The sequence below is a fragment of the Lepidochelys olivacea genome (assembly GCF_965140295.1).
Source record: "Lepidochelys olivacea isolate rLepOli2 genome assembly, chromosome: 12".
Classification (NCBI taxonomy): Eukaryota; Metazoa; Chordata; order Testudines; family Cheloniidae; genus Lepidochelys; species Lepidochelys olivacea.
This window is the reverse complement of record NC_140422.1, coordinates 42185033-42206575: the sequence shown is the minus strand read 5'-3', so window position 1 is coordinate 42206575 and position 21543 is coordinate 42185033. Positions and strand designations below refer to the sequence as shown.

At 46.1% G+C, this 21543-nt stretch overlaps 1 protein-coding gene across 3 annotated transcripts in view; it reads right to left on the bottom strand.

Moving 5' to 3' along the window:
- ZFHX3 (zinc finger homeobox 3) overlaps nucleotides 1-21543 on the bottom strand; it is a 279269-nt gene that overhangs the window by 108620 nt on the left and 149106 nt on the right. For all 3 annotated transcript variants that reach the window (XM_084644865.1, XM_084644864.1, XM_084644863.1), the window contains one exon: nucleotides 18365-18596. In XM_084644865.1, the coding sequence (XP_084500991.1) occupies nucleotides 18365-18596 (232 nt within the window). The remainder of the gene's footprint in view (nucleotides 1-18364; nucleotides 18597-21543) is intronic.

Sequence of the window (21543 nt, the reverse complement as noted above, 5' to 3'; positions counted from 1 at the left end):
ACTCCAGGTTTCTCAGAACAAAGACATTACCGTTAAATCTAGATGTAGCACCCAGTGGCCAATTTGTCTTGGCTACAATGATCCCTAAGAAACCAGCTGGCAGATCAGTGCACTCTGACCACACTCCCCTTCTCTCCCCACGCACCTCTGGCCTCCTCCTGGCACACATTTAGCACGCCGCTGCACTGGCGCGTGCCAAGGGAGCACAGCACAAGACCATCCCATTGGCCCTGTACCACAGTGGAAGCTCCCTTACTTCAGGGGAGTTTCCCAGTTGGGAAAGCTGTCTGGTTTCTGGACCCTTTATGACACCAGAATGCAGTAAAGAGGCTGGGCTGTAGCTCCAGATAGGGCCACAGAGCAGGTTAGGAAGGGTGTGCAGAGGGGACTGATACAGTACAGAGATTGACTCTGCTCAAGAGAACAAAACACTCGCTTTGAACTAGAGTTCTTGTCCTCTGCTAAGCACATAGGCCCAGCAGTCTGGTCACTTCCACGCAACAATCACTCCGTAAGGGGCTGGAACACACAACTTTACGAAGGGGACTGCCCTCTTCTCTTGTGTCCTTTAGTCCATTAATTACTTATCAGCATGAGATGACAAGGGATCCAATGTTAACGTAAAAACAAAAGCATCAGAGCAAAGCAAAACCCAAACTCATTAGCTTTCTAGAACTAGAGTGAGACAAATTCATGCCGGGTGCAATTTAACTGAAAGCCTTACAGAAAATACTGCAGTGATGGACCCAAACACTGCAGCCTAGAATAGGATACTGCAGGGTTTGGGTTGTCACTCAGTCTCCCAGTATTGTACAGTGACACATGAATTCGGCTCAAGCAACTTGGAATTGATTTGCTGGGACAGGAGGAGAAGCTGAGCTTCCAGGAGCTTCCCTTTTCTACCTGTCAGGAACCTCATCAGATCCCCCCGGAAGGAGAGACGTGCAACAGGTTAAGTGCAAAAATTGGGGAACAAGACTTTACCTCACAACTGGATTTGCTACCAGAATGCCCCACAGCCTGAATAATTCCTTCAGAGATAACTCAATCTGGCCTTAAACCCTGCTCCACACATGGCTCCTGAGGAGACAGGGAAATTTAGGGTCCACAGTTATTCAATCTGGGGCTTCCTCACTGCTTTGCTAATCCCTGCACAGGGGTGAGCATAGTTAGTTGTTGGCTTTACCTCACACCACTCCAACGATGACGACCTTTAAACCTCCCCCCCCCCCCCCAAAGCAAGGGAATGAGTAGAGTCCCATATTCCAAACCCAGGAAAGACAAGGGTGAACTTGCGCTGAAGCTCATTGCCAGGGATCTGAGGCAGTTGTTGGCCTATGGCTCGCCTGCCCCAGATGATATTACAGCTAGGGAGAATTTCAGAAAAGCCCCTCCCAAACAGGCTGGATTCATCCCAGCACCAGGGTTTGTTCTGCTGACGAGAAAAGCCTAGTAGGGGGACTTCATATCTTCTCAACACACTTCACTGTAGCATCTGCTGGGTAGTCTGGTGGGTTTTGGTTTTTATTTTTATATTTTTTTATACATTTTTAAGTGGAAAAGGCTTTAAGATGCAGCCAAACAAGAAAAACATTCTGGAACAAGTCAGCAGTCAGAACTTCCTCTCTTTCTCTTTAATGAAAGCCATGAGCTCCCAGTGACAAGTGTCTGCTGGAGCTCCATGGGGAGTTTATGAGATTCCTGCCATGTTTCAGTGATATTACAGCATGTCTTTGGTCTGCCTTCCCTAGCCCAGCTATCTAACCACTTCCTTCCCGCCAGGCGCCTCCCATTAGAGCCTTTCATTAAGTGAACGCTTGGGGGCGTTGTGCATATTTATATTACTCCCTCCATCCTCTTCTCATGTTTACCAGGGGCACATGGAAAAAAGTTATGATAAACTAATAAAAACAAAATTAAAATGATTAAACCTTTCATATCCTTTAGAGATTATCTCCCTGCTGCTGCTGGTCAAATGGATTCTGGGACACAACGGCTCTTTTCTTTAAATTTAAAAACCAAAAGAGAAATAAAAGGAAATGTGCCTCTGCCAGATATTAAAGAGGAACAAATGTTGTCCCTCTATTCTCAGCAGCCAGCCTCTCATCTCTGTGTTCACATCAGAGCCTCTCACAAGAGGAGAAAAAGTACAGAGACAAGCAAGTCCCCCTATGTTTCTAAACAAACTGAGCCTGGTGTGTTTTCCTATGGGACCTGGAATGGTTGTCTCCCCATGTCCCCAAACTCTGTTTCTCACAGACGTTCTGGTCAGCAGCCACCCTGTCCTTTAGCCACAAACAAAAGACATTCTCCAGTTTGATGACTGTGGAACAACAGTACAAAGATTAAAGCAAAACCAACGTAACAGTTGTAAATATCCCTCTCCTCTTCTCTATCAAGAAGAGGCCTTTGAATCAGCCTGGTGTCTGAACACATCCCTCGGAGGATATGATTACACAGAGCAGAGCAAGATCACATCTGTTTATGTGGGCCTGCCAAACAGCTGACAGTCACACCTGGGACATGATACCCTTCAGAAATGGAAGAACAGCTTGGAGAAATGGGGCTTTGAGATCCCAACAGAATGACTGAGGTTAAAGCAACAAGTTTTCTTATGGCTTAAGGAACAGAAGTGAAACGAAATCTTGTTTGGAAGACATGATAATCCTGTATGTGGGGGTGTCCTGGGGCTTTGGCACAAGGATGAGAAATGCTGCAGTTAAAGGCCAAATGTAGGTTTAATCAGCATTCACACGTACTGCCAAGAGTCGTGTGCTTTGTTGCTATTTCACGTATGTTACTGTGCTGAAGAGTGAATGTTTCCTCAAATCAGGACAATAGCTTTTCTCACTCCTCACCTTCTGCTGAGGAGACAACAGAAAAGGATTCCCTCTTCAGAGACCAAAGCTATACAATTGCCCCAGCAAGCTCTTTGATTCCATTCCAACTGAGGCATGGCAGGACACACACAGCAGCCCTTCCTAGCCCAGTTCTGGTACGCTGCACAGACTGGGCATTCACAACGCGTTTAGAGCAAATCTTTAGAGTCTATGTACCAATAATCTGATTGCATTTACATGGCATCAGGTGCACAGCACTTCACAGATACAAACACAAGTTCCTGCCACAAGGAACCTAGCAACGACATGTTGGGGAGAGACAACGCTGGGACAGGGCGATAAGTGCATGACAAAATAAGGGAAGAAGCTAGTGGTGCTGGGACAGCATTTGACATTTGTGCACAGAGGGTTGGGCTCTCGTTTGAACTGTCCTATTAGACGGATTTAATCGATCCTGGGCAGGTCTGGCAGGGGGAAGGAGCGAGCGCCTGAGGGGTCACTAGTGACAGGGATGCTAGCTGAAAGAAGCTGGTTTGGAGGAGCGCTTTGAAGGGGGACAATAAGGCTGGCAAGTGCACAGGACAGGGGAGACTGTTCCAGATCCACAGGTCAAAGACAAGGCTGAGAATGGAAGAAGGCAGCAGTCTGAACACGATCATGAAAAGCTGCATACAGGGAAGACAAGGAGGCTTCTGCCCTGCTTCACCAGCAGACTTCAGCTCTGCCCTGAAAGGCCCGTCTCCTGCACAGAGGTGTTCCTATTGCACTTCATATGTGGACGCAGGAGATTTGACTTAATTTTGTTTACTGGTAATGTTTAGACAGAGCAATCAGTTTGGAAGAGCTGCTCACTCTGCCTCCACATTGCTGACAGACAGAATTTAGTCAAATAGCCTGTGTCCCTGTGCGAGGCGCAAAAGAAATTCCTCGCCCAGGGTGCACTGTACTACTGTGGCCACCGCAATTTCTCTGCCCACTGGGAAGTTTCTAAGCACCCTGTGTGCACAGAACTAAGTTCCACCTAGACAGCAGACAAAGGCATATACGAGGGGAGTGACAATGACAATCCCACTCTTCTGAATCCGTCTGAAACCCTCAATTGCCTCTGTTCAGTACGGCCAACAACTTGCATTTGGTTATGGGGCAGTTTACCTTTAATTACAATCAGAGAGAGATTTTAGGCATTACTAAAATCAGGGATGGGCCCATACTTTAAGCAGGGATAAGCTCCACTGGTGAACATTGCAGCTTTCTTTGTCTAAACTTGATACCAGCGCACCTACAGTGACAGTAGGAATCAGGGCAAACTCCAACACAGACAAGGCCGTAGAAGGTTACAGTGCAAGTGGGGACACTGGACTCACGTAAAACTTCCACTCAAAGCAGGCACTTGTTGCACCCCTACTTTAATAATGCTTTCTGGCTCTTACACATCACTGACACCTACAAATCAGAAATGCCTTATATGGTGGTCAGATTCCCCCAGGCTCTGAGGGCCAGGGATGCTCAGCGTTTTTCTAAACCTTCTGGGGAGAGCCTGCTTCCTCTTCCTATACCAGCTGGGTACCAGATTTTCCACAGCCTTTGTGAGCTACCAGCATTTCACCCTGTCCATTCAATGTGTAATCCAGGAAATGGCTACCAAACAAGAGGGACAGACTGGATCGTGGGGGCAGCTAACTTGGTTAAAACAGCAGTGAATACACAGCAAGTCTGCTTTTACTTCAGCTTGGCAGCTCAAGTTCAACCCCACAGCCTTTAAAGTCAAGCTGTAACCTGTTACATTTTTAGAAGCATTGCCATGTCCTCACTGCTATTTTAACCCAAGTGAAGAACACTTCCCTCCCCCACCCCCGGGAAGACATACCCAGAATCCCCCTTCCCAATTGCTCTGAGAACAGAAGAGCTCCCCAGCGGTTAAGACTTTTACATCTAGAGATACTGACCCAAATTGCTGGCAGCCATTCTACCCTGAGTCTGAGGAGAAAGCCAGGTCCCCGGGTGTTTGCTGTGGCTGATGCTGGGATCAGAATGGATGCTCCAACAAGACCAGGGCAGAGAAGGAGTGACACGTGACTAAGAATTCTCTGTCTGACACCATTTTCAGATTCTTTTCTTGAACAAAGAAAGGCTCTTTTGAGCATACTTGGATTTGTTCAGAGACTCCTTCCAGAGACCCTGCTCTCATTCTTCACATGCAAAGGCCTACAACAATGACTTTATGTCTTACAAGAATAAGGTTCTGGCAGAGATTAGCAGAATGGCTGAAACAATATGTCCACGTACGGGATTGGGTCCCTTCAGTGGAATGCAGAGACTACAGGAACCCTTTTCCTGTTGAGCCAGCAAACAGTGCAGCAGCACATAACCGAGTGTGTCCTTGGCTGCTGGGCCCCCATGGGTAAATTCCATACAATTTAATAGCAACACCACCAACAGGTTCTAAATTATACGTTCCACAACAATGATCTAAAACTCATTGACTAGAATAAGAAAGGGCTTCCTTTCCATAGGTGTTTTTAAAACATCCTACAGATTTCTAGAGCGTGGATCTAATTTTTAATATAGTCTATTCTATGGGATGATTCACAAAGTCTAGAAAACTGTTATTATTTCCTATTAAATGCTACAGGACTTTTCTAAGGGGTGGCTCCACAAAGCCTGGAACACAGCCGGCAGCGTAAGATCAGCATTTTAATTTAATTTTAAATCATAGAATCATAGAATATCAGGGCTGGAAGGGACCCCTGAAGGTCATCTAGTCCAACCTCCTGCTCGAAGCAGGACCAATTCCCAGTTAAATCATCCCAGCCAGGGCTTTGTCAAGCCTGACCTTAAAAACCTCTAAGGAAGGAGATTCTACCACCTCCCTAGGTAACGCATTCCAGTGTTTCACCACCCTCTTAGTGAAAAAGTTTTTCCTAATATCCAATCTAAACCTCCCCCACTGCAACTTGAAGCTTCTTAAACATGAAGCTTCTTAAACATTTTGAAAACCTTGTTTACATACGACAATAGTTTAGTTATACAATATAGAGACTTATAGAGAGAGACAGTCTAAAAATGTTAAAATGTATGACTGGCAGGAGAAACCTTAAATTAAAGTGAATAAATGAAGACTCGGCCCACCACTTCTGAAAGGTTGCCGACCCCTGCTGTAGATGTTCCCCACTGCCACGTCCCTCACACACAGATTTAGGTATTTAAAACCAAACCAATTGCATTGCTTTGAGAAGGGAAGATGAAAGAGAAAGGGTGTGCTCCTTCATCCATGCCATTTCACCCAGGACTTATCCTGCTCCTTCCTCAGCTAGAGCACATGCTCTGTCCATTTTGATTGTGAGTCCCTGGGGCAGGGACTGTGCTCTCTCTCCTGATGGTGAAGCATTCGGCCACACCATCAACTTATGGGGGCCCATGTGGGGGTGTTAGGTAAACATCATTCTAAACCCTTCAAAATAAAGCCCTACTTTTAAATCCATTAGGAGCTTTATTTCTCTCCTAGAAAATTCCTTGTTTTTTTGAGTTAGTTTGTCAAATACAGAAACCTGGCAACAAAATTCCATCATCCGCAGGCAGTGCTTTTCTAGGACAATCTCTCAGTTGGGGACAGGCATTTTAAATTATTCTCGGTGATGTTTCAGTCCAGGATTCTCTAAGCGATACACGCTCATATTATTGTGTCCAAAACGAACTTCAAGCAACAACATTCCTGTTTACTACCAGCCCTATTCAATTCTATGGAGGGTCTCAGACCGCCCTTATCACCATAGTAGCTGTGCGCCCTCCAAGACGGCGGTAAGAGAGGAAAGACTGTCCAGTGGTTAAGGTCCTAGCCTAGGATTCGGGAGACTTGGGTTCACATCCCCTTCTGCCACAGACTTTTTGGGTGACCTTGGGCAAGTCATTTGGCCTCTCCGTGCATCAGTTCCCCATCCGTAACATGAGAATAACAGCACTGCCCTATCTCATCATAGGGGGTTTGTAAGGAAAAAGATTGTGGGGTAATCAGACGCTACAGTGATGGAAGCCAAATACATAGGGTGACCAGATGTCCTGCTTTTATAGGGACGGTCCCCGATATTTGGGGCTTTTGCTTATATAGGTGCCTATTACCTCCCACCCCCGTCCTGATTTTTCACACTTGCTATCTGGTCAGCCTACAAATACGTATTTAAGATAAAGTGATGCAACGAACGTCTGTCTCCTGTGGTTTTTTTCTCCCTCATCCTCATCCCAAGGGAGACTTGTGAGTGGGGTGACAGGTTTTAAACGTGCACGCTCCGTGTTCATGCTAGAGAAGGCAGGTTGAAGACGATAGCCTGGGGCTAGAGCAGAAGGTAGTGAGGTTAGGGATGATCCTTAGTTCCTGTGGGAGTTTGTTCCGTAGCCTTACACCAGCCCCCAAGAAAGCATGTTACCAGATCAACAGCTGCCAACAGGCCAGACACACACACAACAGAAATTATATGCCCACTTTTATCTTTAAGAAAATCTTCCACACTTAAAAAGAAAAGGAGTACTTGTGGCACCTTAGAGACTAACCAATTTATTTGAGCATCATGCATTGATGCTCAAATAAATTGGTTAGTCTCTAAAGGTGCCACAAGTACTCCTTTTCTTTTTGCGAATACAGACTAACACGGCTGCTACTCTGAAACCTTCCACACTTAGTGCTTTTAGGGGAAGAGGTGACCCTTTGGGCTGAAATCAGGAAAGAAAAGAGAGAGGAGGACAGAAGGAAATAGAGGTTAACACAGAAGGGAAAGAAGAAAATATAGAAGGAATGGATTATGTACAAATAACACCAGATAAAGAGAGTATGCGGAAGGGAAAACAGAGAGGGGAAAAGGAAGCTAAAAGGTGAGGCAGAAAAACACATCTTACAGAAGGAAGAATGATCTGAGAAAAAGAAGGCTAGAAAGTTAAACCCTAGAGAATAAACCCTAATCTGAGCAGCAACAATACACCAAGACATACAACAGAGAGGGAGGACAAGTGGACAGAAGGACAAGGAAAGGAAAAGGGGAGGAGAACAAAATCAAAGCAGGCAGAATGGGACATTTTTAGCTAGCATGCAAAAATGACTGACCTCAGGGACCTCCCGCACTAAAAGCCGGAGTCTCTAGAGCCAGGCTATATATGGGGCTGTAACAGACTCACATCCTGCGTGTATCAGGCACTGAGGGAACACAACACACTGACCAGTGAGCTACATTTACATCGACAAAACGCCAATCCGGCAGTTCCACACCAAGTGGTTGGCAGCTCCAAGCACAATTGTCTGAGCTGAGCACTAAACAGGTTTGTTTTGTATCTGCAGTTTTCAGGGAGAAGATGCTTTCACAGGTTGGACAAAAATAGTTTGTTTTCATGTTTATCTCTGTCATGCCCTGTCTACTTACATGGTGCTACCACCACAATATCTAAGAGCCTTTCACGTATTTGCACATAGAAATAACAGTCCTTCTTCACTCTTCCTTCCCAGCTGTAAAACCGGTAGCTTGGTTAATTTCTAGGGATTTTTTTGCCTGTGAGATCTGTGGGGGGAGGTATGCAGGAGTTACTGGGGAGAGCTAGGCTGAAGGAATGAGTTTAAATTTACCGCTGAACATGGTGAGGTCTGTTGTCACTATCTCCTGCAGAAATTAAGGTCACAGGAGCTGGGGCTAGCCTAGGGAAGTTCTGTCTCCCACACTCATCAGCCTCCCTCTATTCATTGATCATTGTTTAGGGAATTTTTTTGCTAAGTGGTCAGGATTAAAAGCAAATTGGCCCATGGGTGATAGCGAATGGATGTATCTTCAGTGAGCGACAAATACCAGCCATAGCAGAAGCCCAGAGATGTGCTAAAATACTACAGTGAGGGAGGCCCTAAAAATATCCAAGAGAGAAAAGCATCTCCTAGCACCTAAGATGCACTGTCCTTGGTCAGCAACACTGAGTATTCCACCTGAGCCCATCTTCCTGTCTGCTACATTAGCAAACTCTGCACAGAGCAAGCAGAAAAGCATAATGGTCTTTAATCATCCAGCTCAAGAAGGCTCCCAGATAATGGGGCTTGGGTTTCTTGCCCAGTGTCTGTGTAATTTCTCTGCCAGTGGCTTCATTTTCCCTCCACAGGAAGTGGACTGTAGCTCCCAAAGCTCTTTTCCATGGCAGGCACAGAAGTTCCTGGGAGGTCTGTATCATCAGCACAAGTGAGGAGACAAAGGTCCCTGTGTCTACAAGGCTGCTGCTTCGACTGGTGTGTGTGTGTGTTCCTGTGTGTGTTCATTCTGTAAAGGGTTGGTGGGAGGGAGGAAGTGTATGTGTGTGTCTGTGTGTTCTGTAAGGGATGGGAGGGAATGTGCAATCAGGAACCATCACAATTACAAATGTAAACGAACAAGCAATTGGCCCTGACCTTTGTAGATTGTTAGAGGACTAATTAAGCCAGATCAGGCACTCTCTTCCATCAGGAGATTGAGGCACAAACACATGGAAATATCTACATGCAAACCCAACCTGTTATACACCCCTTTTTTGATACACACAAATAACCAACTGCACACATGCAAACTGGAGGTAATAATCCCACCACTCATACTGTGCCCCAGCAAAGCATTAAGGTTTGTTGTGCAGTATTCAAAGTTATTCAGGGTAACAAAAGTCCAGGTTGGCCTGGTCTATAAAGCTATTTGTAAAAGTAATAAAAAGTTGGAGACAAGTAGACTGGTACACATTGGATTGTTTAAGTTAGAAGACCTGTAATCAGGGGTCTTTCCAAACTCCTGGTAAAGTGATGGGCTGGCATGACAATGAGCTGAAAGACTCTAGAGAAGGAAGAAGCGTTTATAGTTGAAATGACTGAACTGTGTCAGAACGGATTATTATTAATGGGATGTAGTTGCCACCCTGCTTTGGACATGGCTTATCTGGAGTCACTAAAGGGGAGCAGTGGTATGGGCGGACTGGTTAGGAGCAAGCTTTACCATCATGGCTGCGACTGCCACCTGAGATCCTGGGATCCACCATGGCACCATTCACTGGGCCTTCACTGTCCTGATTCTGAAAGACAACCTGACCAGGTCGGGCCACAGGGAGAAAATCAGATTATATCACCACTTCCACCAGCTTCTACTCAATCCTGAATGATTCCTGGGGGTGAGAGACTTGGGTCCTGATGTCAGCCCCTCCCTCATGTGTCATTTTCCTTCCCTATTTTATTTCTCCTCTTCCCCATCTCTCCTTTTGTCTTCTGTCTAACAAGAGTCTGGATTGGCCAGCCAAGACAAATAATTTCATTTCTGGCAAGACAGGCTGTGAGCCAGTGCTAGATTCCTGACACTGGTAAAAGTTTGCCATCACTGGGAGTAAGTCTACATGGCAATTAGATGCCTGTGGCTGGCCCATGCCAGCTGGCTCGGATTAAGGGGCTGTTTAATTGCAGTGTAACATTCGGGCTCAGACTGGAGCCCGGGCTCTAAGACCCTCTGAGGTGTGAGGGTCCCAGAGCTGGGGCTGCAGCTCAAGAAGGAACCTCTGAAACAGAAATTAAACTGCCCCTTAGCCAGAGCCCTGCAAGCCCAAGTCAGCTGGCATGGGCCAGCTGTGGACGTCTAATTACAGTGTAGACACACCATGAGTGGCTGATAAACCCTGTGTTTCTCCAGGAGCAAGGCTGCAAGTGGAAGTCAGCATCTGAACACCACACAGGTTCTCGTCTTTGCTTTTGTTGTTTCTCCCTTTTTGTGTGCATTTGTCTTGTTTTATGGAAATTAAACAGGATCAACTTCAACTACAACAGTGCCAGATCATCAAAGCTAAACGTTTCCTCTTTTCCCCACAAGAGTGAACACCATGGTCAACACCGTCTAAAACCTAGCAAAGGGGGAAACCCAGCCTAGGAAATAAACTCTGCCGCTGAAGGGAAAGGGAGGAAGGAATATTACTGAAAAAAAAGCCTTCCTGGACACTACATTCCAAATGCTTTATAACTGGTTTCTCTTCTTTTCCTGGGTCTTTAATAAAAGGATTAAAAGATTTTTTTGAAGGTGGTTGTTACAGGAGTAACTTGACATGAAGCCAAAGGCCACACTTAGCTGCTAATGCTGTTACTGTGAACAAAGGTTTTATTAATAATCTTACCCCTTTGTTGGGCCTGCGACACGCCCTTGCCGCCCAACAGGCCTCAAGCTCTAGCCTGTACTTGAGTCAGGTGACTAAGGGTTATGGACAGAAACATGGAGGTGGCACTTGCTATGAGATGAGTTAGGCTCACCTAGGAGAGGGGTCCGCAGAGAGCAAGCCCTGAATGAATGCAGAGAACCCTGCACCCAGACGGTGAAGTGCTGAGGAGAACTCTGCAGACTAGGGAGAAATACTTTTGGCCTGAGAGGTCCAACTGAACCAATTATGGAACCGGAATGGCTTACTAAAGTAGACCCCATAAGGGAGAATCGTCATTCAAACTCTTAGGCATGTGGGACTTAATTGGATAGTTGGGAGAACTGAGGCTATGGTAACAAAATTGCCACTCCAGGGAGGTGGCCTGCTCTGAACCACTTCCTGCAACACACACATAATTCGGTGCCTCACCCACACTACCCCCTATATGCAGAAATAACCGTGTGCAAACCAGCCCATAGAACAGAGCCCACAAATATCGTGGTGTGCACACAAACACAGAAATGCATCCAGGCAGAGACAGGAAAATATGTTATTTACATGAGGGGAGGTTTTCAGACATACTGAGCATTGGACAGACACAGAAAGGGGGTGCCTGTTTCAGAGCAGTGGTTCTGAACCAGGGGTACATGTACCCCTAGAGGTACGCAGAGGCCTTCCAGGGGGTACATGAACTCACCCAGATATTTTCTTAGTTTTAAAACAGGCGACATAAAATGCACTAGCAAAGTCAGTACAAACTAAAATTTCATAGACAATGGCTTGTTTATACTGCTCTATACACTGAAATGTAAGTACAATATTTATATTCCAACCCATTGATTGTATCATTGTATGGTAAAAATGAGAAAGTCAGCAGTTTTTCAGTAACAGTGTGCTGTGTCACTTTTGTATTTTTATGTCTGATTTTGTAAGCAAGCAGTTTTTAAAGTGAGATGAAATTTGGGGGTCCACAAGACAAATTAGACTCCTGAAAGGGGTACAGTCGTCTGGAATGGTTGAGAGCCACTGCCCTAGAGAGTTAGGGAGATAACTGATGCCTAGGGACAACTCATCCATTCCTTCCCTTGCCTACTAAGGCACTGCAGAAAATACAAAATGGCCACTCGCACAATTCCTCCTCTGGGTTGAAATTCACAAACTTTGTTCTGAATTGAAAACAATAAGACTTTTTGTTTTGCAGGAAATTTTAAAATTTTGTTCCATTTCAGAACAAAAAAGGATTTAGAAATTTCCTGTGAAAGTGATGCAAGTATTTCAATTAGCTCCAGATACACAGCACTCTTGCTATCCCTCCTCCCTCCATCCAAGGGCCCTGCTAACCTCTTCCACCATGGCCACTCCTTTCACCCTGACTACTCCACAGCACAGATTCAGGTTCAGTATAAGACCTGAACATAGACTATCCATGTGCAAACACAAAGCATGGCTGCAACACCTGAATGCTATTAACAGGGATATCTGGAGGAACAACAGGGACAGAGCTTTAGCCTGCACTGAAATGCACTGTAGTAGACTCTTCATTATTATTTATTTGGTTAGTGCGGATATGTTCAGCGCTGCACAATACACAAAGATAACAGCCCCTCCCCTAAGCACTTACAGTTGGACAGGCAGGCAGAGACCACAGGCTACCCTGGGAAATCCTAGGGGGAAGATTTTGTGTCGAGGGCTTTTGTTCAATTTATTTAAATCAAATTATACACTCATTCTATGGGCCTTACAAAAAAGGTGCTTTAAAAAGGGGCTTGAATGAAGAAAGGGTGGTGGCTTGGAGAAATGATTTCAAAATGATACTGCTCATGTAGGGGCAGAGAGGGTGAGAAAGTATGGAGAGGGGGTGGAGAAGGACACAGGGTACTGGGAGTGGCATTGCTCGGAGCAGAGGGTGACAGGAGACTGATGTCATTGGGACTGAAGCTTTGATGATGAGGACAAGAAGTTTTAAGTTCTTAAAGGGGAGCCAGCAGAGGGACTGAAAGTGAATTGTGACCAGGTCTGAATAATGGTCAAGACAGATAACTGCGGCAGGGTATTGGGATCCTATTGAAAGGGATCCAGGTGTGCGTTCGTGAGGCCAAATAGGAGGAAGATGAGTAGCTAAGGGCATGGCTACACTGGAAACTTCAAAGCGCTCCTGAGGGAACGCTTCCACGGCAGTGCTTTGAAGTGCGAGTGTGGTCGCTCACGAGCGCTGGGAGACCGCTCTCCCAGCGTTCCTGGAAATCCATCTCCACGAGGGGATTAGCTCCCAGTGCTGGAAACATGGCTCCCAGTGCTCGGAGCCTGTCTACACTAGTGCTTTAAAGCGCTCAGACTTGCTGTGCTCAGGGGGGTGATTTTTCACACCCCTGAGCCAGCAAGTTAGAGCACTATAAAATGTAAGTGTAGCCAAGCCCTAAGACTGGAAATAATTACGAACGTGGCTCAGTGCTTTAGTTGTCAGGCTGGCAAGGGAAGGCTGGATCTTTTGATATGCTGTAAAGAAGTGGAAAAATGTATATAGTCCTTAGATGTGCATAATATAAGGGGAAAGAATGAAAGATAATCTCCAAGTTGTGAGCCTGGGTGAGGGAGGATGGGGTGTTTTAACAGTAAAGGAGAATGGGGAAGAAGAGAGTATGGAGGGAGAGTTTAGCTGCAGATATAGAGTATCTAAGAGAAAGCATTTGAGACACAGGCTTAGATGTGGGCCTGGACAAAGTAGATTTGAGAGTCATCTACATCAGAATGACAGTGAAATCATTCCTGTGAGTGGATGAACACACCCAGCGATAAAAAGTGTAGAGGGAGGAGAGGTTTAATGGGAAAGAAAGATAGCTTTCCCAGGCAGCCCTTCTTAAAATAGGGTCTTCTACTGACATATGCCCCACACTGAAATAGTTCAACGCATGTGAAGAGTGTGATTCAGTCAACCCGGACACATCTGGGTGGTGATGGTGAGCTGTGATATACAGATCAAGCTAGATGATCTGGTGGTCCCTTCTGGCCTTCATTTCTATGACTCCGACTTCCAGGCTACTCGTGCTAAGCACAGAGAGTCAATGGAACCAGGCCCTCAGTCCACCCTGGTTAACCTGGATGGAACTGGAGAGCTCAATGCTACTCATGTGGACACATTTGGTAAGTGGTTCTCAAGAGTAGATGGGGCCAGATCCTCAGCTCTGGACTTGTCGACATGGATGGATCCAGGGACCTTTCTGACAAGTGGCTCCTCAGTGTCAAGGGGTGCCAGATTTCAAGAGAGTTGGTTGACCAGGTCAGATCCAGGGACCATGGAACCCTTTATGCCAGGCACAGAAACATTATGGTGAACACATCTCCAGATCTGATACTGGATTTAGACTGCCAGCCTTAGTTGACTTGACTGGGGCTTGGAGGCTTGAAGCTGCAGGCTGCCACTGGCTGTGTAGATGTATCCTTACAGTTTGAGAGACCTGAGAAGGAAACGTTTTCTTTTGTTCAATTTCATCCCTTTATTTATAAATATCTCCTCTCCTTCCTCCTGAAATACTGAAATGCCCCCCTCAGTCACTGCTTAGCTCTGCTATTATTATTTATCTGTTATCTTCAGCAGTCAGCAATGGGCTTGAGGAGCTACATACATCTCCTTTCCTTTGAACCCTGCCAGCTCGGGTGGGCAGCCTGTCGGCCCCGAATCAACTCTGAAGACAGTGCTTTCCCATTGTGGCTTGAGCAGGAGCAGGGAGGGTAGGTGGGCTACAGAGCCCAAGCGGCAACGCTATGGAGCTATTGTTCGTGCATGAGCGTGAGCTCGAGTCTGCGGACCCAGGCTTGGAGACTCACTACCACAGGCTGTGTAGGCATGCTTTCAGGGACCACCTGTGCAATCACCTCCAGGTGGTGTGTCACTGGAAATTCAACTGGACAAGACCCTGAAACACACCCTGCAGGGAACCATCTGCCCTAACCCCGGAGCCACAGGCTAAGGGAGACCTAGTCGGGGTTGTTGGTCTCTAGCTCCTAGGATCCTGAAAGGAGAACATTTATTAGGGAGAACTAAACAACCAACATCCAGCCCAGATACTAGCCAGGGCCTCTCTTCACTGTCACACAGAGAAATGGGGCCATGTTCTATCATCCATTTGGACACCTTCATCTACAATTCTCTATGGGCATAAAAGCAAGAGAAAGAAGATGAAATTATCCATTCTCTGCTTTGGTTTTGTACTGTCTCAGCCAAATGCAAACTCTGTTGCTTTATTACTTTGGGAGCACACCCAATGAGCAGGGTCTTCTACTGGGGGGTGACTTGACATTCTGGCAAACAAGAATCCTCAGGCTGTCAGTATTTATTCACTTCTCTCAAAGGTTGGCTGAGAGGCTTCTTAAAACCTAAAGGAAGTGAAAATATTCCAAATCATTAAGGTGACCTGCAAAAGGGGCTGGCTCCTCCTTTGCATCTTTATTAGGTAAAAAGATATTTTTTCAACTAGAAACCTAGAAACATTAGGAATGTCAAGTTTTGCCCTCTTGTTTGTTGGTGATTTCCAGGGAGACCCCCAGTGATATGGAGTGAGATCTCTCAGCCCAGATTTAAAATGGTGGAACCTGGAAGACTGGAGAAGCGCTAATGTAGTGCCCATCTTCAAAAAAGGGGAAAGGGAGGGGCTGGAGAACTATAGATCAGTCAGCCTGAGCTTGATACCTGAGAAGCTACTAGAGCAATGTATAAATTATTCAATTTGTGAATACCTGGAGGATGAAGGGGTAATCACTAGCAGACAGCATGGATTTACTAAGAACAAATCATGCCAAACCAGCTTGATTTCCTTCTTTGACAGGGTAACTGGTTTGATGGATAGGGGGAATGCAGTGGACATAATATACCCGGACTTCAGCACGGCTTTTGACACAGTCCCACATGACATTCTGATAGGTAAGTTGGAGCAATGCAGGTTTGGCGGAACTAACATTAAATGGATACATAACTGGTTAAACAAACAAAGAGTAACTACAGATGGAATGATGTCAGATGGGAGGGAGGTCTCGAGTGGATGTAGGAATAAAGAACAGACTGATCAAATGTGCAGATGACACAAAGCTGGGGGTCTGTGGTTTGCAAACACTTTGGAAGATGGAGCTAAAATTCAGAGGGATCTTCATAAATTGAAAACTGGGCTACAGACAACAAAATGAAATTCAACAAAGAAATGTGACGTGCTACACTTAGGGAAGAAAAATCAAATGTACAAATACAGAATGGGGGATAACTGGATTGGCAGCAGCACTGCTGAAAAGGATCTGGGAGCGGTAGCGTATCACAACCTCAACATGAGTCAACAGTGTGATGCTGCTGCAAAAAAACCCAACACACAAATGAAATTTTACCCGAGCCTGCAGACTGGGTACTCAGGTTGTAAAACCAGATTTAACCCTTAGTGATTTGAAATCTTTTGTTTTGGTTATTCAGGTATTTTCAAGCATTTCCGTTCCTCTTTGATCAACATGTATATCAGCAACCACCAAACCCTTCATCCAACACATTTCTAAGATCTGCATTTTTTTTTTCTATCCACACAATATAAGCGTTCATCCAGATGTTCACCCTGTCTGGATGACTGCACCCTGAGATCAGTCCCTATGATATGGCTGGTCAGGGATCTTTCCACAAATACGATTTTTTTTTAAAAAAAACCCAGAAAATGCTAATTAATCAAAAACAAAACTTTCATCGGGAAGGTTTTTGAGGCCCAGGATGGAATTTATGGTCAAAAGGAGAGAGGGAGAGAAACAGTCAGTCCTCCAGTGGCCCAGGCACTCACTTGGGATGTAGGAAACCCCCCGAGACCCTGCTCTGAATCAGGCAGAGCACAGACATGAATCTGTCTCCCCCATAATACAGGCAAGTGTCCTGACTATTGGCTATTCTGGGATGTTAAGGGCCACACACACACACACACACAAAGTTTTGCAAGGTCTTGGTTTCATTCCAATACAGAACACAAAATGTCCAAACCTCAACAAACTTTTGTGAAACCGAATTCCTGTTCTCTTGCCATCCCTAATTACGCACCCTGTTAAATCCCTCTTCCAGCTCCCTGCCATGTCTCACATAAACATCACTGTGCCTTCTTCCACACTGCTCCTTACACATGGAATGTTCCTTCCGAACCAGTCTGTAGGACACTATCCTCTCCTCCTCCAAACTCCTCAAGAGCCACCTCTGCTGCAATACCCAGAGGAAATCAATCAGTGAATGAAGATGTGAGGGGCACATGGCATAGCTGACCCCTATTTATAATCGGCCAGGAAAAACGCATCATGGACCGTGAAATCTGATCTTTTGCGTGCTTTTACCCTGTACTATACAGATTTCATGAGGGAGACTAGCATTTCTCAAATTGGGAGTCCTGACCCAAAAGGGAGTTGCAAGGCGGGGGGGCGGGGGGTCGCAAGGTTATTTTAAGGGGATCGTGATATTGCCACCCTTACTTCTGTGCTGCCTTCAGAGCTGGGCAACCAGAGAGTGGTGGCTATTGGCCAGGCACCCAGCTCTGAAGGCAGCGCCCTGCCAGCAGCAGCCCAGAAGTAAGGGTGGCAATTCCAGACCAGGCCATCCTTTCCTCTGCACTGCTGCTGGGGGCAGCTCCGCCTTCAGAGCTGAGCTCCTGACCAGCAGCCACCGCTCCCCAGCTGCCCAGCTCTGAAGGCAGCGCTGCCGCCAGCAGCAACTCAGAAGAAAGAGTAGCAGAACCGCAACCCCCCCTACGATAACCCCCCCTACGATAACCCCCCCTACGATAACCCTGTGACCACCCCACAGCTCCTTTGTGGGTCAGAATCCTGACAAATAGAACACCGTGAAATTTCAGATTTAAAATCCTATAACTGTGAAATTGACCAAAATGGACTGTGAATTTGGAAAGGCCCTATTTATAATTATCTGGAAAAAATGCAAATATCCACCTATTAAAGGTGACCGAATTTGATTTTATCCCTCATCCTCTTATGTCCCTAGTTATTTTAGGTCCCAGACTTATGCATGTACTTAACGTCACACATGCAGTTAGTCCTACTGAAGCCCATGGGACAACTCACATACACGAAATTAAACGTGTTTAAGTCTTCACAGGGTTGGAGCCCTACACTGTAAGCTCTCTGAGGCAGGGATTACGTTTTCTGGTGTGTTGGTACAGCACCCAGCACGATGGGCCCCTGACCCTGACTTAGGCTTGTAAGGCTATTGTAATACATACTGTCACCTCGAAAGAGGAAGAGAGACCACGACAAGGAAATTCTGAAGCTGGCTGAGAAATTCTGCAGACTAACTCTCCAAGTCGAATGTCAGAACATACACCAGTCAATAGCAATAGCTAAGAAATGCCACTCACCGGCATCAGCAGCTGGACACTTGCGGATGGTGAAGATCTGACCTAAGTCCTCCTCTTCCTCAGGGAGGCCCTTCTGAAGGCGCTGCAGTTTACGCAGGCTCTCACTACGCTGATGTTTCATGGAGCGCACATGTTGGATAAGGTTCAGCTTGGCCTTGGTGGAATAGTTACAGAGGACACAGTGATAATAGCAGCTTTCGCCCTCAACCCCGCTCTCATGATGCTGAAGGTGCTGTGAAGAACAAAGCAGAGACACATGAGTGACAGAGTTAGAAAATGTCCCATCCCCAACCTATATGGGCTACAGCACTTGAAGCTCCCAAAAGGTTTCTTGGAAACTCACTAGCAGGAATGCACCTTGAACAAGAACAAGAGCAAGAGCAAGAATTTCCTCTGTTGAGGGTACTATGAAGGAACCATGAATGGGGATTTCCTGGCACTGTTGTACTGACTGACAGCAACAGCACTTAAAGAGAGGCTGGGCTGACTTTGGGCAAAGGAGCGATACAAGTGGGCATAGGACTGTTTGTTTTGTTTTTTTTATTAAAGGGCTGCCAGTATGCTCAGCACTGTACAAAACACACAGTCACTGCCCCCAAGAGATTGTAATCTAGCCGTACAGACAAAACAGTTCAGCTATAAATTGCACTGGAGGGCAAAAAGGGCCATCAAGAACTCCAGAGTTGTTGGTTTGTTTTTTTTAAGTGAATGGGTCTGTTAACCCACTTCTCTCCAAGTTTATCTTTCATAGGCCTGGTGGAAAGGGGCATTTGAAGGGTGGATCTGAACCAAGAGAAAGGCTGCTTTTTGCACAGCAGTGAGATGATGTTTCAGTGGTCAGGGCAGCACAGGACAACCTCTTGATTCCTCAGCCACTGAATCTCACCGAAAACCATCTCTGCAGCGCCTGCAATTATAACTAATAAGGGTCAACCTTCATTTTTGATCCAAAGTCCCACACAAACCATCAATAACTCACTGCTCGTGGCTGTCCACTAGTGCAAGTGGAAGTACTAAGTCAAAGAGCTTAGCATCATACAGGTGAAAAGTGAGCCCACTATCACACACATCCCTGCAGACACGGAGTGCCTCCATCCCTCCTCTGCCATGTCCTTCACTTGGAGGCCCGGCTACACAGGGGAATCTGGGAGGGCTGAAAGCTGTACTTAAAGGGGGCCTCATGCCCTATAGGACTATAAGTTGAATGGCAGGAAAAGTGGATTTGACAGTGACCACACAAACTTTCACGCTGATGGGGACCCATTGTGCATTGTGCTCAGTGCTCCTCTCCCACAACTGATCACTGAAAGGCACTGAAGTCTTCCGGGAGGCTACAGATATTAGGGATTGGGGCTGTCCCAAGAGAGGGAGAGGAGAAGATGAGGGGGAAAATGTAGTAAATGATGGAGAAAGCTGAAATCCATGTCTTCCTACACTTGGGGATGTTAAAACAGAACTTCCCACTCTTTGCTTCCATGGAAAGTCATCAGGGAGATAAGCATGTGCTGAAACTAATATAGCAGCAACAACCGAGATCAAGCCTTTTCACTGGAAGAAAATGACCAATCCAACATTAAAAAACTGTTCAAAACCTACGTATGGAATTTGGCAAGAGTCTCTCTTAATCAAGCGGTTCCAGGGAGGAAATCAGAGAGGGAGCTCTGGTCTTATGTCCAACAGACAGAATTACATCTGATAAATGCTCAACTAAAACAGAGGAATAAAAGAGGAGCAGCCCTTGGTTGCAATGAACCAATTCCAAGAGACCCTGGAAAGAGCTCACGAGAGCAGAGTTGCTGAGTATGTGCATCCCCTGGTTTTCTGTTTGTAAAGAGAAGGTTTAAACGCCTACCACCCCAGGGTCCATTCCCTCGGAAATGGACAAAAGAAGCAGGATGACCTGAGAGAGACGGCCAGAGACTAAGCGCACTAGCAACAACCTCCTTTTCAAGTAATTCAGAGCAAGCTACAGAAAAGCTTCCCCCTCCCACATGGAGACCTCATAGCCAAGCCAGCCAGTGCCAGTGGAGGACAGTTTACCCCCCTGATCAGCAAACGAAACCTGTCAGTTCTCAGACCCAGAATCCCCAGCACACTGGGGAAAGGGGTAAATGTTATTTACCACATTGCTGTGAATCCCAAAGGCTGGAACAAAATTCTTAGAGAAAGACACGGGCAAGAATTCGCCCTCTTAGCTGTGCAGAGGGCTGCCCCACTTTGCTCTCTCATTTTTGGGTTGAGTTTGTACTGTTCCCATATATTCTGCACTAGCATTCCCCATTCCCATGGCATTTTGTGCCTGCCTGCCTGCCAAGGTGAAGCAGGGACACAAGGTCAAAGGTCAAGGAAGAATTCCCAGGCCAAGCCATTTCGGATTACCGCCTGTACCTGCAATAACCTGCAATTCAGCAATAACCCGAATCCTCTCCAATATTGTCCTGCACCGCAAGCCTGGAAGTATCCATTCTTAGCACACAGCCCCACAACCAGCTGCTCCTCACCTTCCATAGCAGCCCAGGAAATCCTCCTTTCCCATTTGTTCTACTTGGGGAAAATTTACGTCAACCAATCTTGGGCTGCATTCATTTGCACTCTGTCACCAAAAAGCGTTACCTATATGAGGGTAGGTTATCCTAGACTTCAGACAGCTGCCTTGTTGTACCTGCCAGCGATGGCTAAGGTATAGATGTCCTGCTAAAGACACACATTACCCAACTCTTTATGTCTGGATGATAGGGATCTGCAGTAGGGTGCCGAAGAGATAAACAATCCTTCCAAGCTAAGGACATGCTTAAAACTAGATAGGAGCTAGAGCTGCTGCTTTTGACCAGAAGGGGTGCATGAAGAGAATAAATGCATTCCTGATCCAGCTAATTAGAATAGTCTCATTTGGGATCATAATGTATTTAATTAAATTCACTGTAGTATCTGAAGAATCCACCAAGGCACCAATCCCTCTGCTGCCCTCAAAGAAACTTTCCAGAGCGCTCTCTCTTGTGGGCGTTTTACTCCTCTTTCCTCTGCTTAATCTCTACTGTCTGTGTGCATTAACTTAGCCTATGCTATAGCCAGAAAAAGAGCAATTGCTTCAGATATAAAAAACAAAAGACGCACGGGAGTAGTGATTTGACAGTGTCCTGCCCAGCTCAACCAGCCCAGTGCCTTGTCCTGTCCAGCTC